This window comes from Corvus kubaryi, unplaced genomic scaffold (assembly GCF_017639235.1).
Source record: "Corvus kubaryi isolate FWS band 111438036 unplaced genomic scaffold, C.kubaryi_AGA036_p1.0 76, whole genome shotgun sequence".
NCBI lineage: Eukaryota > Metazoa > Chordata > Aves > Passeriformes > Corvidae > Corvus > Corvus kubaryi.
The window spans coordinates 1,010,649-1,026,677 of record NW_024582063.1 but is presented as its reverse complement, the minus strand read 5'-3'; the positions used below and the strand labels follow the sequence as shown (position 1 = coordinate 1,026,677).

The window sequence follows — 16,029 nt, the reverse complement described above, 5'->3', positions numbered from 1 at the left end:
ATAGCTCAGGCCACAACCACACACCCTTCCCGTGTGCCACATGGCAGGGCACAGCAGTCAGCTCCCCACCATCCCTGAAGTTAAGTAACCTCTCCTGCCTTTCACACCCACACACAGAGAAGGGGCTGAAGGCACTGGTAGGAACATACTGGAATTTCCTTGCGCAGGCAGCTTCTCTCAGGTAGTCACACTCCAGGGCCAGCTCTCTGCTTACAACTTCAATCAAGTGCTCCGGGAACAAACCTGAAGGTCAAACAGCAGAGGAGAGAGCAGGCTGAGAAAAAAGGATCTCCTCAGGCTAAGCTTTCCAGAGCTGCAGCTGAGGAGCAGCCTGCTATCCAGCCAACTCTGAGCTGAAGAGTACAGGAGGCCCCAGAGAGCCAAGGTGTATTTCCAACTGGATGCAGGTTGTGCAGTAATTCCAGGCCCAAGCTACACAGCTGCTCCTAAGTCAAGGTACATCCACACCACTGTTCTATGCAACAGAGCTCTGTCCTCTCCCAGCTCCCACCCCACAGCCCAAGCTGTCTGTTCCTGCTATCGGCATGGCTGTGCAGGGACACACACCAAAGACAAGCACCCAAACACTGGGCAAAAGCAGTAGAAAAAGGCTCCAAATTGTATCTGCCTCCAAGTGGGAGCAGGCACTGCCAGGCAGAAACAGTCAGCATGACTAATACAGTGCACTGCAGCAGCAGCACGTAGCCAGGGCCTGAGATGCCAAGCCCAGTCTTCTTAGTCTTGAAGTTGGAAAACCAATCTATTTCTTGGGCCAGACACAGCTGGGGCTGCAGCAACCCCTGCAAGGCCCTGCTGAGCCACCACAGAGAACAGTCCCAGATTTTGTCAGCACCCAGCCTGATTTTAGAGCAGCATTCATACAGTCCCACTAAGATTTACAGCTGCTGCAGGCAGGTATTTGGAAAAAGGAGTATTAAGTCCTGCATTCTCTGTAGGAAAAGGGACTTATCCATGTGCTGGGACACTGAGCAAGTTCTAAGATTGACAGTTCTCCACAACTCTGACTGGAAAGAACAGAGAACATCTGGGAAGAGCACAGAATGACACGTATGGAGGGCTCCAAGGAAACAGGGAGAAGAATGAGTTCTGCCAAATGTGCCAGAAAATCATAGGACAAAGCAAAACTACCTCACCTGAATACTGCCCACACCCCAAGCCTAGAAATGCATCAAAAGTGAGTATTGCCAGGCACTTTATACTTAGCCAAGAATCCCTATGGGTGTGTCTCTATAGAGAGCACACAGAGACAAGTGTGGGTTACTCCGACAGGTGTGTGCATACACATGGTCAGAAAAAACACAGGTGCACTTCCCACCCCACTGAGTGGGCACTGGAGCAGGCACATGTCCAGCAAAGGCAGCAGCAGCTCTGCAGCAGGACAGGGGAACAGAGCATGGCTCCCCAAGCTGGCTCTGCACTCTCTGCCCACATCTACTCCCTCTCCTGCTTTCTGCAGGAAATCTGCTCCTGTGCAAACTTAAGGATTCTAAGTCCTTTTCCCCAGTCTATGGAGGGACAAATGAAATGCACTGCTTGAAAGGAGTTGGCAGAACTCAACTTGCACCAGTGGGAACACAGGGCCTGCCAGGGTCTCTGTCTTTTTACCTTCAGGGAGAATATTGCTCATGCTCAGGACAGCCATCAGGTTGTTGACATCACTGTTGATGCTCTGGGCGACTCCGGGGTACTGTGGGACAGAATGGGAGATGGCAGTATTGAGATTAGATGACCTGGTTGTACAGGGCATGATAAAAGCACCTGGCTCAGCATCCACTGCCCCCACATCATAGCCACCTACAGCCTGGCAATGAGCTAGGGCATTCCTGAGCCACACATCCCTCCTCTAAAAGCTTATTCAAAGCCCAGCATCTAAACCAGGGGACAGACAGAAAAGTGAAGATGCAGCTCCTTGCAATCAGGATGGCTTGTTCAGATCCTCTTATGGGAATTCTCCCAACACACGATGGGTTCCCAGACACACAAATCCCACAACAGGCACGGCAGTCAGTCCTTTCCCTCCCACAGCTGAAAGCACACACCCCTGGAAGCCCAGAGTGTGTCATTCCCAGCAGTAGGGCAAGTGGTGAGGCCGCAGCCCAGTCCTGGCAAAGGCGCCTCCTCCTGTTCTCACCTTGTCTGTCAAGAAGGGAAGGAGCCTACACTGCTGAGGAGAATGTGGGCTGATGCCAGAGGGTTGAGATTCTGCTGCTATTACCTTGGCCTAACTTCAGAGAGTACTTAGGACACAAATGGCTTGAGAAGACATCAGCACCCACTGATACTATTTCTGAAGTCTTTCCACACTACAAAAACCCACCTGTTGGTGGTTTTTTGTTGAGTTGCCTGGGATACTGCTCAGTCAGCAAGGGACCACACTTCTTTGGATTATAAACCATGCTGTACAAGGAGCTCTAGAATTCAGTCTTGTTGGAAACAGCCACCTGAGGTTGCTGACACCCAGAAAGGGGCCTGGGGCATGTGCACATCCCAGGAAGGGGACTGACCTACAGAGCAGGTGGGACCCTCCCATACAGCCCTAAAAATACAAGCAGTCCCTTAGCACCGTTATGCCATGCTGCAGTGACGTACCTATGGGATGTCTCTTGCTCACCTGGACTCAGACTGGCTCAAGCTGCAAAACCTTTCCTGTCTTTTCCAGTCAGCTTGCACTAGGTAAGACATCACTAGACCCACATCTTCACTTGCATTAAAATGTTTCTTATTTGTCTAGCAGCACACAGGCAGTTCCCCTGTCCTTCTGTGGGCTCAAACAAGACAAGGCTGGTCTGTAAAGCCCACCTGGATTTTCATGGCAACTTCTTTCCCATTTTTCAAGCGTGCCAGATGAACCTGACCAATTGAAGCAGCAGCAAAGGGACGTTCTTCAAAGGACTCCAGTTTATCCCTCCAGTTGGGGCCGAGATCGTTGTTCAGCGTTTTCTACAAATAAATAGAAAGGATCAGGGCATGGGAAGCAAAGATTTTAAGACTTTCAGACTTGGAAATCTAAAATTCCTCTGAGGTGACTGAGTTCTGAGTACCTATAACCTGCTTTCTAGATCATCCTCTGTGCCTTGTCATTGCACACCAAGGCAAGGAATGGTCCAGCCAGCAATGCTGCCCCAGCACTGAACCGATGCTGATCGGATCTCTGTGAGGCTCTGCCCTAAAGGACAGAAATCTTTAACACAAACACCACTGCCTTCGCAATACAAACATCCCCTTTTAGGTGCCACTTGCTATCTTCCAGAAAATGAGCAAGGAGTTAGCTATTTCTCCTCTTTCATCATGCTGCCAAGCTGAACAGAAGCAATCCAGACATGACTCTCTTTAAGGCAATATTGACAATTAAACATCACAGCCTGCTTTAACAGCTTTTTTGCTACCCTGCCAGACTGCTATATTTAAGTTCTAGCTCTGCTTAGTGTCCTTCAGAAGGTAAGTAGTGCTGCCAGTTCCTTTTGCACCACTCTTTACATGTTAATTTACAGAGAACATATACACTGTGGAAAGCAGACTTAGTCTGCTTCATTCTGGGTCTTCTTGATGGCAACTTAACCAAAATGGTAAGGACAAAGCTGCTGTTAATTTTCCAGCAGACTAAGGCTTGGCATGTAGACATATCTAGACACCAGCTTAAGACCCTAAAAAATAGAAGAGAAAACAGAAGAAAAGGCTACAATCAACAAGACCCTGCAATCATATTTGTGTGTAGCATCCTGTTCCATCAGCATTAATCTTAGGACATGAAAAACTCCCACATTTTTTCCCCTCTGTCTAGACCCAAACTTCCATTTTTTTGAGAAGACAGCACATAATTGAGAGAAGGAATCACACGTTACCCACAACTGAAAACATTGGAAGAATACTCTTTAAAATCCCCATCCTCCTCCCTAAGGAATGTCACAGGTGACTTTTATTCTGTCATTGTCCCTTTCCCTGATAAGCACTCAGGAATATTCCTCACCATCATCTGCTTTATTGGCATGAAGTCAGCACTCTGACGCACACGCTCAAAAATCCTCTGGAGATGGGGGTTGATGAAGGCATCATCTGCCAAGGGAAAGCACACAGCAGTCAGTGCAGGCATTGCATTCTCCAACACACACACATGTGCACCTGCATTCAGACAAGCCAGGCTGTCCTGCCCCAGGCACACCCCAGGGAAGGTTTTGGAAGTAGTTCTTTAGTTCTTTTGGTGTGGTGACAGGTTGCACAGACCCAAGAGCAGAGTGCTCTGCCTCTGTCACACACCAGCCCATCTTCTGGCTGGCAGCACGACAACATCCAGGTCTAGGAGAGGCCACTGCCTCATGGAAACACAGGCCACAGAAGGGACCACTGAAGAGCCATCCCAACACTCCAAGGTTCCCAATGTGGTTTCATCCAGTTCATTTTAAGGGGCAGCAGCTCCTCTAGAACACTGTGCAATGGTAAAACAGCACTTACACAAGTACTGAACTCCTGGAGAAATCAGCATTCAGCATCTGCTATTGTAAACAACTGTCCAAAGGCAGAGCAACTACAAGTGGGCAGAAGAGAACATAGCTGAGCCAAAACTTTTAAGTCAGAAGGATTTAGCAAATATTTACACTCATAAGAAAGAGGAGGGGCTGGGACATCTTGAAAGATTAGTTCTCTGCTTGAACAAAGGCTTCTACAACAACTCAGAGAAAAACTACCATTTCTGGCAAACTTTTCATTTCATAAATGATTATGAAGAAATTAGATTTATCTGCTGCTCTCCCAGCACTGCAAAAGTCCAGGCTACAGGCCTTGATCCTGAGAACTGAACCTGCACACACACGACTGTGACATTCAAACAGAAATTTATTGTTCCTCTCCAAATACACATGTATGAACCACCTTACATCTATCTCAGGAAACAAGAAACAAACTGTGACCTTAAGAGGACTGTCCTGGGAAGAAGAATGGAAAGGAATGCAGAGAAAAAGATAAATAATGCAGAGATGTGACACTAACACTCAGAATTGTTTACAAATTCCCATTGAAGCCGTAATAGCATTTAAAAGTGGAACCAACAGGACATACATTTAAAAGTGGAACCAACAGGAAATACATTTAAAAGTGGAACCAACAGGAGGTTTTTAAGAGGAGCTCCCATTCCATCACTGCAAGTTGGAGATGAGCAGGCTTTGCAGGAACAGTGAGTAGAACCCCTGCTGTGACGTTACAAACCCGCAAGAAGGTGAGACATTGCATTTGCGTGTGCACTGCAAACACCAAAAGAAACACCTGCTCTGTCACTGATGGTGTGTCACCACCCAGCTTCTGAACACTCCAAAAACTATTCTCAGGGGTATGTGAAGGTATTAACCATCATGCTGCAACATGCAACCTGCACTGCCAAGGGTGACTGGGCAGAAGGAGAATGGATCTCAACCAAGAGCAACTCCTGCTCCCAGAAGCCATTTGTGTCAGGGCATCAGCATCTGCTACAGGCATTTGAGATAAACTTCTGTTACTTGCTTTATTGCTGACATCCATAAACTTCTCAAGGTGTTGCAACCCCTAGTCTGAGAGGGCAGCCATCCTTAGCTGGGGTGCTTGACCACCCCCCCTCTTTGTTCATGAGCACAATGTCAAATAGCCAAGGAACCTGCAAGTCCAGGTTGACTGTACAGAAACTCACCAGCAGTGTCAAAAATCAGTTGTGCGGTGGAAGCAACTCTGCCAAAGCCAGGCTTACAACATGCTGATGAATAAGGTTTTACATCTTTGTGGTCAACTGGTGAGGCCTTACTGGAACAAAACACGCAGCAGGAGCCAAGGCAGGGCACTCTCAGCTGGCAAATGCAGCTGCCTTTCCAACATCTCCCAGAACACAGGATGACTGGGAGCCCTTGGCATCTCCTCTGTGTAGGACCTTTAGGAATGTGGGTCCCTAACAAATCCACTGACTCCCACATCAGGGAGCCACAGCAGACATCAGGGCTTTTAAGGGCACTGCTGTAGGTAGCTCCTGCCCACAATTAACACCCAGACCTGCGGATAGAAGCAGTGAATTCAAACTCACCAGGCCACAGAGAAGCCCATGAAGTGGCAGGACCTGCCTGAAATCTTCCTGTCCAAACAGCCAGCCCATGAAACAGACAATCTGCATTGTTGATGGTGTCTGATTTATTTCACCACAGCTGTCCCCCAGCAAGGTCACCATGTGCCTGTGTTCTTGCCAGGCACAGCAGAGCCCACACACTTATAGCAAGAGTCCAAATGAGGGCTGGGTACAACCACTGAGGTTGCTGAAGCCCTGTTCTTGACACCAGAGTGAAGTCAATCAGCAAGTATTTGACACTCCTGCCAGAGCACCGTAACATTAGGAGACAGCAGGCAAGTTACAAAAATCCAGAGCATTTCTGCTCCTCAGAGCCAGCCTTTCACAGCTACTCCCTCTGCACTCACATCCAGGCCTAGGGCAGCTGTGACCAGGCTTGGGCACACATCAGGCACAACTCAGTCTGAAATTAATCCCACCTACGGCAGACGAGTTTAACTGCAGAGCTGATTTCCAGGTATGGCTTGCTCAGCCCACATACCAGAGGCACTGGAAAGCAAGGAGCTCCTCCTGGATCTGCACTGGGAGCCATCAGTGGCACCTGGCAGTTTCTAGAGGGTGAGAAAACAGCATGTGGGTGGCAGCCTTTGACACAGCAGCTGATGCCTCCCACTAGGCTTTGCCAGGTGGCCATCAGCCTGGCACCCACCTGAACCAACTGCTTAGCAGATGAAATGCCAGTCAGGGCTCTCTGGAACAAGGAGCTGATCTTGCTTTGTTGGCGAGCCCAAGTTATTTAATACTCTGCTAGATGCAGTCTCATCAGCTAATACCTACAAAAATTCAAGCAGAAGCACAAGCCAAGCAAACCAAGTACTTCAAACACTGAGACACTTACTCAGTTTCAGAAACATACTGAAAGATATTTCCAGACAAGTCTTACAGCTATTTTTGGCTGGTTCTTTCCTTCCCTATCAGGCTGGGCAGGAAGGCAAATTGGAAAGATCCAGATAAGGCTTGAACTGAGCACACCTGCCATCTCCCAGGAGTAACCTAAGAGTTCAGTGCAGACACTGATGTCACTCATGCCTTCACCTGTGGTCACTGGCCTCAGAGCTCAATGGGATAAATAGCAGTTTGAAGTCTTCTCAGGATGGAAACAAGTGTTTTATACCTGATAAGATTCAGCTGTACTGGCCTTTCCAGTAAAGCTTCAGTGCCCACAGAGCACTTAAACCACAAACAGGTTGCTATAATGGGAGAGCATTGTGGATATAACCTTGACCACTTTTGGTGAAGAAAGAACAGGATCACATTCTTCTTGTCACCCTCCTCATTTCTGGCAGGACACCTGCAATTGGAGTGTAATACAGCTCTGCTTCTCAACAATTGCTTGTAACACAGACACTAAAATTCACAGTGTCACCCTACTGTCAACCAATTTCAGTTATACACAATAAGGACATTGGGAGAGTGGTGGTGCATATAGTGCATACATCTATTTACTTCATACTGGGATTAGATGGAGCTCAAACATTTCCATCACTGCTCTCACAGGAGAAAGCCATTTGTTCGGTCTCCACATTCACTTGACACTGCCTCATGGCAGACAGCTGACCCTGTGTCACACCTGGCAGCACTAAGGACAGCTGAGGACTTGTGCTGCCACTTACCTTGAATGCTCAGCATCTGTCCCAGCTTTAGTGCTGCTCCCCGGACCTTGCACAAGGTTCTCACGATCCTTTCTGCATTGGCCTCCGACAGGAACGGGCTAGAATCCATCACTGCTTTCTTCCCTGAGGGCAAGGAGAGAGAGTATGAATGAAGAACACCCTTATCTTGACAAGTCCACTCCACTGTGCTAGCCCACATTCCACAGGAAATTTGCCCTTCCCTAGGGAAATCAAACCAGGACTACACTGAGTGCCTTCACTGCAACCCAGGGGCACGGACTGAAGCTGTACATGTGCCTTGGGACAACTTTGACATCGTTGGCTTGAGGGCCAGGAGCAGCAAGTCACAGTCTCCAAGAACGTCTGTGCTGCTCTGCAAACCGTCTGGGATCCTGAGCAGATGTCGGTGCTTGAACTCACTGTACCAGCCAGCACAGCCTACAACACTGTGCAAAGGTGTCTCGGGTCCCACACCATGGGCTGCAGCACAGCCATAGCCTCAGAAGGGCAGCAGGAGTGAGCCACAGCAAGGGGGAATCCTCAACACACCAGCATAGACCAATAACAGGCCTCTTCCAACCTCAGGGTGGAAGCTTGCACAGAACAAGACCAAAATATACACACTCAAACACACACATTCCCGTCCCCAAGAGTGGGTAAAGCCTGATGTCTGACAGGCTCAGAGAGGTCATGCAGCCATGTGCATACCAGTGCCACGGTTCCAAGTATGCAACAGGGGGATTGTGTGGCATAAGAAGCACTTCCCCTCCACTTTTACATTTTCTTTTATTAAGGGAGAGGGGAAGGAAACCCTGATGGTCCCTTTGGGAGAAGCAGCCCAGAACTACCTTCCAGGGCAATGCCCAGTAGAGCAGGGACCGAGGGGGCAGGCAGACACCCGCCTACCACTTCTGCTGGGGCTGCAGATCAGCTCCTGCTGACAGAGAGCCAAGCAGGAGGAAGGTCAGGCCTTGCAGCCAGGCTGCAGAGCTCACAGCTAATACACTGATCTTGCAGCTACATTGTTTTTAGAATACTTTAGGGGAGCAGAGCACAGAACAGCTGAAACCCCTATAAACAATAAGCAGCACCCAAAAAGGCACAGCAGATGAAAACAGCCCTGGAGATCTCAGGCAGATGGAAATTACTGGTGTGCTATGTGCTAACTGGAGCAGCCAGAGATCCTCTCCACCTCCTGGTAGCTCTCAGGAAGGGTCTTAGACTGGCCAGGGGACAGGACAAGTAAGAGACAGACTGAAGTAGCTGCTGTCTAAGAACTCTGGCAGCTCCCACAACTTGGTGCCATTTTCTTGAGGTGCCAAGCACGTTACTGATCTGACAGACGCCCTTCAGTCCCTGCAAGCAGCTGGAGTGCTTACAGACCTTCCCTGCAGAAGTGATTCCACAGAACTCTCTTCTGGCAGAGCACAGATGTGTGAGGTACATACTGCTCTCCTGCCCTTCATCCCCCCTCTTTCCTTCATCTGTTTTGTGGGATAGCAGCAAGATGGCACTGCATGTGGGACATCTCTCTACAAATCCCTGTCCTAAGTCAAGAATGTACAGGAAAAGGAAAGAGAGGAATAAAACCACCAGGAGTACACAGGACAACCATGCTGCTCTTGAGAGCAAGATACAGAAAAGCAGGAGGGGTCCAGAATTCACTATTTCCAACACACTGCAATCCTCAGAGCACATTTTGCTCTGGATAATGGATGGAAGGAGCCTTAGAGACTGAACAGCTAGAGCTACCCAGGGCAGAAGGATCTGGCTTTGCACACTTGAAAAGCTGTCTCTTAACTGTCCTATCAGGAAAACTGTGTCCTTAGCAATGACGAGGCAAATCCCTGTATGAGATGACACACAGGACCTAGGGAAAGTACTGAATCAAAGCCGTGCCTTCCTTCACACCACTGCACACAAAAACATCCTCCTTTGAGTCAGCAGCAGAATAAAGGAGTTTGTTAATGATTAAAGCCACCTCCAGAAGCCAGTGAACCCTGACAGTTTTAAGTCTTATCAGAGAAAGAGCCAAACACAGGCAGGCCCAAGTCCTCTTCTCCTGGCAGGCTTCTCACTGAAGTCCAGCCTGCAGGGGCAATACCTGATCACCAGGCAGCCCAATAGCATGTGAGCAGCTCGTGCTCATGTACTTTGCTACAAGCAGCATGAACAAGAAGGTGACCTGGAAGCAAGATTGAAAAGCAGGAGTACGTAAATGGCAAGCAGAGAGAAAACAGACACAGGCTTCCAAGGCTGGGTGGAAAGGGAGTGGGGATAACACCCACCACAAGTTCATGAAAAAATATACCAATTTTCAGTGAGTCAACATTTTACCCAAAAATGGCTGGCACCTTTTGGTGCCTCACATTATTTCCTCCCCATCTTCAGATCACAAAGTTGGTTTCACCTATTTCATCAGGGAAAGAAAAAGAGGCAAATAGAAGTCACATACAAGCTGTGGCAGCATGGACACCTCAGAAATTAAGGCTCCTGCAGCCACAGTGCCTGGGCCTGTCAGTTCTGCCACAGAAAAGGCAGCAGGCACACACCCTCACTAGTGCTTGACCCACTTTTTTTTCCTTTCCAAATTCAGAATCAGCATGAACCTTTCCAAACCTGTGTGCAACTCACAGCTGCATCACTCCTCTTCCACCTTCTTTGCCACTGTCAAATGGAGAACTAGTGACTGGACTTTGTGTATGTTTGTTTTAGGACCATCTGCCACAGAAACTTGGGGGCAAGGGAATACTCAAGAACATGGCCTAAGCACTTGGGACTGACAACCGAAGGATATTGCATTACTCCCTTTCATAAGAAAATCCCTCTGTGTTCAAATCCAGGCCAAGTGCCAGCCTGTCAGGGCTCTGTCCAGCCTGGCATTTGTGCATTGCCTGAACAACTGCCCAGGACAGGTCATTAATAAGTGACAAAGTTGTCCTTGAACCCAGAGTCTCTTTACTTGTAACAGCAGCTGTTTATCTGGGCACTCTCATTTTAATTGCTGGGAATTCATTCTACTTTCCCATTCCCACCCTGTGTGGGCCTTACATTGTAAATACACGCTTTAAATACTGAGGCTGCCATCAAGGTCACCAGCGACAGAGGAGGTTATCAGCCTACCAGGAAAATTCAAACTGGAAATCAAGTAAGTCATTCTCTTTTTAACAAAAGAAGATGAGCCAAACCCCTCAAAGACAGCAGCATTAAGACCTTAAGGCCTTTAAAAAAAAAAAAAAAAGAAACACAAAAAACCAAAGAAACCTGCACCTATTCACAAGAATTTGGCAGCAGAAGGAATTTACATTCAGGACATCAGGCTTGGATGGAAAAGGAAGAAATTCACCAACTCTTGCACCAGACATATTTCCTTTAGCCTAAGTCCCTGAAGAAGTGAATTGTTTATGGAAACAGAGACAATCCAAAGTAGAGAGAGAAGGGTCCTGTGGCTACTAGACAAGGATGGGGAAACTGAGCAGGAAAAAACAGATCAGCACTAGCACAATTACTAGAGAACGTGCAGGAGAGTAGGAATTTGCAGTCCCTCTGATAACAGCAATGGAAAGAAGAAGTACAAGCTGTGCTGTCAGGATCATGTGTAGCTCAGGAGTGTCTGGCTTAGGGGTTGGGACTAAAGGACCAGTGTTTCTAACTCCATTTTAAAGGCATAAAGACACTTTAGTTTGTACTAACTAGGCAAGAGGAGGGCAACCAAGAGAAAGCTCTTCCTCGTTACTCCTGGATGCCAGTGAGAGTGTGAAATTCTTAGGCGTGCCTTTGTGCATACACACATCCCACTTGTTTAAGTCTGGAGTGCCAAGAAGTTACTATTAATATTGCAGCAGTAGGGAGGGAAATTATATCCTCTATCAGCTTCCCAGGAACAGGACAATATGTCATTCTCAAAAGAGATAGGTCTTAGCCCAAACTCATGGTGCTGGCAGCCACAAAACCTGGGCACAAATGCCTCAAGCTATAATCAGGAAAGGGGCACAGAGGTACTTCTAAAGAAATATAGAGGTACTTATGTCAAGAGATTTGCTCCAAGAACAGCTCAGGCTGGTACTGTCAGAAGAACAGTAAGAAAATGGAATCTTGGACTCCCACTGTGTCAGTATCCTCTGCTGTGCATTTCTGCAGGAGCAGAGCCCATGGAGAGAGCTCTCATTCATGGAGTCCTACCCACCACTGAAATACTGTGGAAAACACATCCAAGGACACTAGCCAGAGGCTGTAGCTGAGTCACCTGGAAACCTTCCTGTGTCTTTGGCCTGAGAAACTCCAGAAGAGTTCGAAGCTTGCACATCTTTCACTTTTGCCTCACCTCCACACTTGCTGCTCTTGGCTCATTCTCAGTTCCACTATTGATATTATTCTCCTTTACAGCACAGCCACTACTCCAAGATCTTATCTAAGCAGACTTGACAGCAAAAGGAGAAGCAACAAGGAAAGACAAACAAACACCTAAAAATAAAAGCCAGGTCATTTTCTAATTCCCTGCGTAGCACTGAAGTTGGCAGTTCTCATTGCCTCATTTTTTAATCAAGGTTTGTTCAAGAAAATCACTCTTCCCAAAGCAGGATTCAAGACTATAGAGCAGGCTTCTGACACAGAAAAATAATAGTTTCCCCAGGAAGAAAAAGAAGTTTAGAGGTGCAATTGCTTTATTGCAAGGAGAAAGTGTCTGCTGCCCTCTAAATTTAAAAAAAAAAAAAAAAATCCTTCTCATGCTGTAAGAGAGGAACAAAGCTCATGTTATTCCCTCAAACTTCGTAGCTCTGCAAACTCCTGTTTTCACTTGGGGTGTGCCCAATTAGAAAATACTCTGGCAAGCAGAGAAATACCAACAGTTGTGCAATTCCACCTCTGTTACAGGCAACATAAATCATCAGCTTCCAACAGGTATCAACAACCTGTCAAACATCCCAAGTGCTGAAAGCAAAAACCCTTCAAGGATTCTCTACAGGATGGGCTGTGTTTGCCTGGATTCATGTTGTTAAATCAAAGCAAAGAAACCCACCCATCCTCACACACCTCAGGTCTTAGAGAGAAACAAGAACTCTTTGCCAAGGATCCTTTTTCTCTGCTGGGCTGCTCAGCACTGCCTTGCAGTTAATATTTGCATCTTGGTATTCCTAGTACAAGCAGAGTCCTGGATTGTCCACAACCTCTGCCTCCCCCTAATGGAAATACGTTTCGCATTCTACGGTGTTGTTTTAGGGTTTGGGAATTTCTTTTGGTTGGGATTTTTTTGTTCAGTTGCTTAGTTTTTTTAGTGTTTTTCCCCCTTCCAAATGTCTTCATTTGCCAGCCACTCCCGTACCTCCTGAAACAGAAGTTCAGTTTCCATCCTTTTTCCACCCCCAAAGATGACCACGGTGAAGACAGAAATTGGCTTTGTAGTAGAATACTACCAGCCACAGAGTAAAGTTACAAGGACCCAGCAGTTGTCATTATCTCAAAGTAATGCTTCTGAACCAGGAATGATTTGACTTCATTTTTACTTCTAGCTACAAGTACTTCAACCTTTCATCAGCTCCCTCCAGTTACTGGAAGTAACCTGAACACAACCATACCAGCCAAACCAGAGAGACCAGCTGAAGATCAAATAGCCTGCAGCAACTGTCACAGACATTGACATTTTGCAGTATCCCACCAAAGCTTTTCCTGGATAACAAACAAGTGAATGGAACCATAAACTTTAGAATAATCTCATGGTTTCTGAAGAACACCACCATGTATTTCTATGCCCTAAACCACTGACCCCCACACACCCCACCATATTTTACCAACACCTTTGCTTAGAAGAAAGCCACCATGACATGATCAGGTACAATTTCGGAACATTTACCTCTAACTTCAAATAAGCTGGGAAGGAAAGAGGATCAGGTCTATTTGCACAGCACAGCCTTTTGCATGTTATGAGGATCCTTTAGAAGGCAGCAAAAGACAGATATTGGAAATAGACAACTGCCATTTAATTTGAATTGCATAAAGTGCTTTGCCTCTCTTACACGACAGCAGCCATCCTCCAAGCTCCTCCTAGGCAGAACATCCTTTAATTTCAAAAAGACTACAACCACTAACAAAATTTTCAGACACACAGGCTCATCTAAAGTTTCTGTACTGATAGAAATACATGGTTTCACTGAACAGTTTAAAAAGAATTGTTAAGACAATCCAAGAATGGGCACAAGGATAGGATTCAACCTCAGGGTTGGCTATGGAAAAGTAAAGCTGTACAAACTGTGCTGGCACAAACACATTCTCTGGAATATTCCTCTGACCTCTGTCTATGTAGTGAGGCTGTGGCGTAGGGAGATGGGAGAAGAGCCAGGAGATGAAGGATTATATTGAAAATAGAAGAACTACCCATATCCTCCTGTTACTCTGCTTCACCATCCAGCCTTCAAAAGAATACAAATCTTGGAAACTCAGGTAAACTGTGTCTGGGGATAAAATAAAGAGGAGGAAAAAAAGAAAACAGAAAGAAATTGAAAGGGCTTACCACTGCGTTCTTCAGGTCTAAGGCTCTTCTTTGCCACTTCTGCCAAAGCCCCAATGCCAAGACCAACAGCCAGTCCTTCAAAATAAGGAGAAAAAGACTCAAGTCAGAGTGAAAAAAATACTTCCAAGCCACATACAGAGGCGTTTTTGGTAATTAACTTTAAGCCACACATTCAAATGCACAACAGCTCTATTAGAACATCCTGGGGTTTGCAATGGAGTCATCTTCACTTGACACTGAAGAGTTTTCTCCTATACTTCTTCAGCCCAGCATGCCAGGCAGGAATCATAGGCTAGGCCAGTCTGGGACATCTGGCTTTTATGAAGCATGTCACAAGTGTTACTCAGAGCTCTGTGCTCTGGCTAATGTCCTGCTCTAGACTCAAATCATGGAGCTTAAAAAAAAAGAGGAAAAAAAGATGCCAAAACTCTCACAATCATGGTTCTTAAAGTACAATTCTCAGGAGGGAACAGAATCCCTCTCACCCCCCACCACGCCACTATAGCAGGAGAAAAAACCGTATTTAGGATGAAGCCACTGCCAGTAGAGTGTGAGGTTTTGCAACCCTGCTGTCTAAGCCATAAATTTAATTGTGCTCATTAGCTATCTCTTCCTTCCATGTGCTCATTGACTGTAATGAACAGAAACACGTCTTGCCCGAGGCTCACCTTACACCAGCAGTGTTGCAACCTGCAGTCCCAAGGAGCTGGGCGAGGGAGTAATCCCACACAGCAACAGTAAGACCAGGAGACAAAACAGCAGCAATCCACATGAACTATCACCCTGGCAAGCAGTGAATTCCAGGGTGCTGTTTCACAGCCACAGGTTATGCTACAACTACAAAGGCAGCACTATCTGCCTCCACTAACCAGAGCAAAGCCACTGGAGATTAAATGAGGCACAGATCTAATCATGCAGCAATCCATACTACCAAAGTCTCACTGCCTTCCCAATATCAAATATTTCTTTTTTTAGATAATAAATGACATGGGTAACCAGAACAGATAGTGCTGCTTCATATCTCCTCAGCAGTGGTGCATCCTGCCATGCTGTACTCCGACACTGCTGACAGCACTGTTTTCCAAGCAGCCCAAGCCTTCCTCAAGGCACTACTGGAAAACTTCCCAGGTAAAACAACCAGGAAACAAAGTCAGCACAATGAAGGAAGCAGAGCTGTCCAGCACATGGCATTTTGCACGTGTGCAGAAGAGCCACATGCAAAAGTTTTGTCAACTGAAGTGAGAAAGCCTGGCCACAAACAAGGTGACCCTCATCCTGCACTGTAGTTTTTCCTCTCACCCACCAGGTAATTACAACCCCACCTCTCCCAGTACAATTTCAAGCTTGTATAGTTGATCTGCTTCAAAAACAGCTCCACTTTCAGTCTTACAGACTACATGCACTGGGCCAGAGAATCCAGCATAAGGTGAAACACAGGAGGCATCAGTGACATTACAAGGTGGTTGGGGTTTGGGGGTTTTTTTGTTGGTTTAGTGGGGTTTTTGTGGGGCAGTCTTTGTTCAGGTTTTTTTTTTTTTTTTTTTTTTTTAATTTTTCTATATTTTCTGCAAGTTTTCCTATGGAGTTGCAACACTGAAATGACAACTTGAAGCCTAAGAAATTCTCATGTTAGTAGCTAACCTGTGCAGACCCTTCAGTTGTGCCAAACCAGGCATCACCAGTGAGCAATTGTTTTGCACCAGAAATCCTGAGATTTTATTAGCTAAACAAAATGAGAAAAATACCCCTAGGCTTCACAGAAAACAAGCAAAAAAGCTTTTCAAACACAGCATAACACCTATTAAAATGCT

General features: G+C 46.6%; 1 protein-coding gene across 2 annotated transcripts in view; it reads right to left on the bottom strand.

The window, feature by feature from the left end:
* COQ8A (coenzyme Q8A) overlaps positions 1-16,029 on the bottom strand; it is a 42,886-nt gene that overhangs the window by 5,566 nt on the left and 21,291 nt on the right. For both annotated transcript variants that reach the window (XM_042051592.1, XM_042051593.1), the window contains exons 5-10: positions 14,219-14,293; positions 7,711-7,833; positions 3,989-4,074; positions 2,821-2,961; positions 1,627-1,708; positions 150-243 (exon numbers count right to left, since the gene is read on the bottom strand). In XM_042051592.1, coding sequence (XP_041907526.1) covers positions 150-243; positions 1,627-1,708; positions 2,821-2,961; positions 3,989-4,074; positions 7,711-7,833; positions 14,219-14,293 — 601 coding nt within the window. The remainder of the gene's footprint in view (positions 1-149; positions 244-1,626; positions 1,709-2,820; positions 2,962-3,988; positions 4,075-7,710; positions 7,834-14,218; positions 14,294-16,029) is intronic.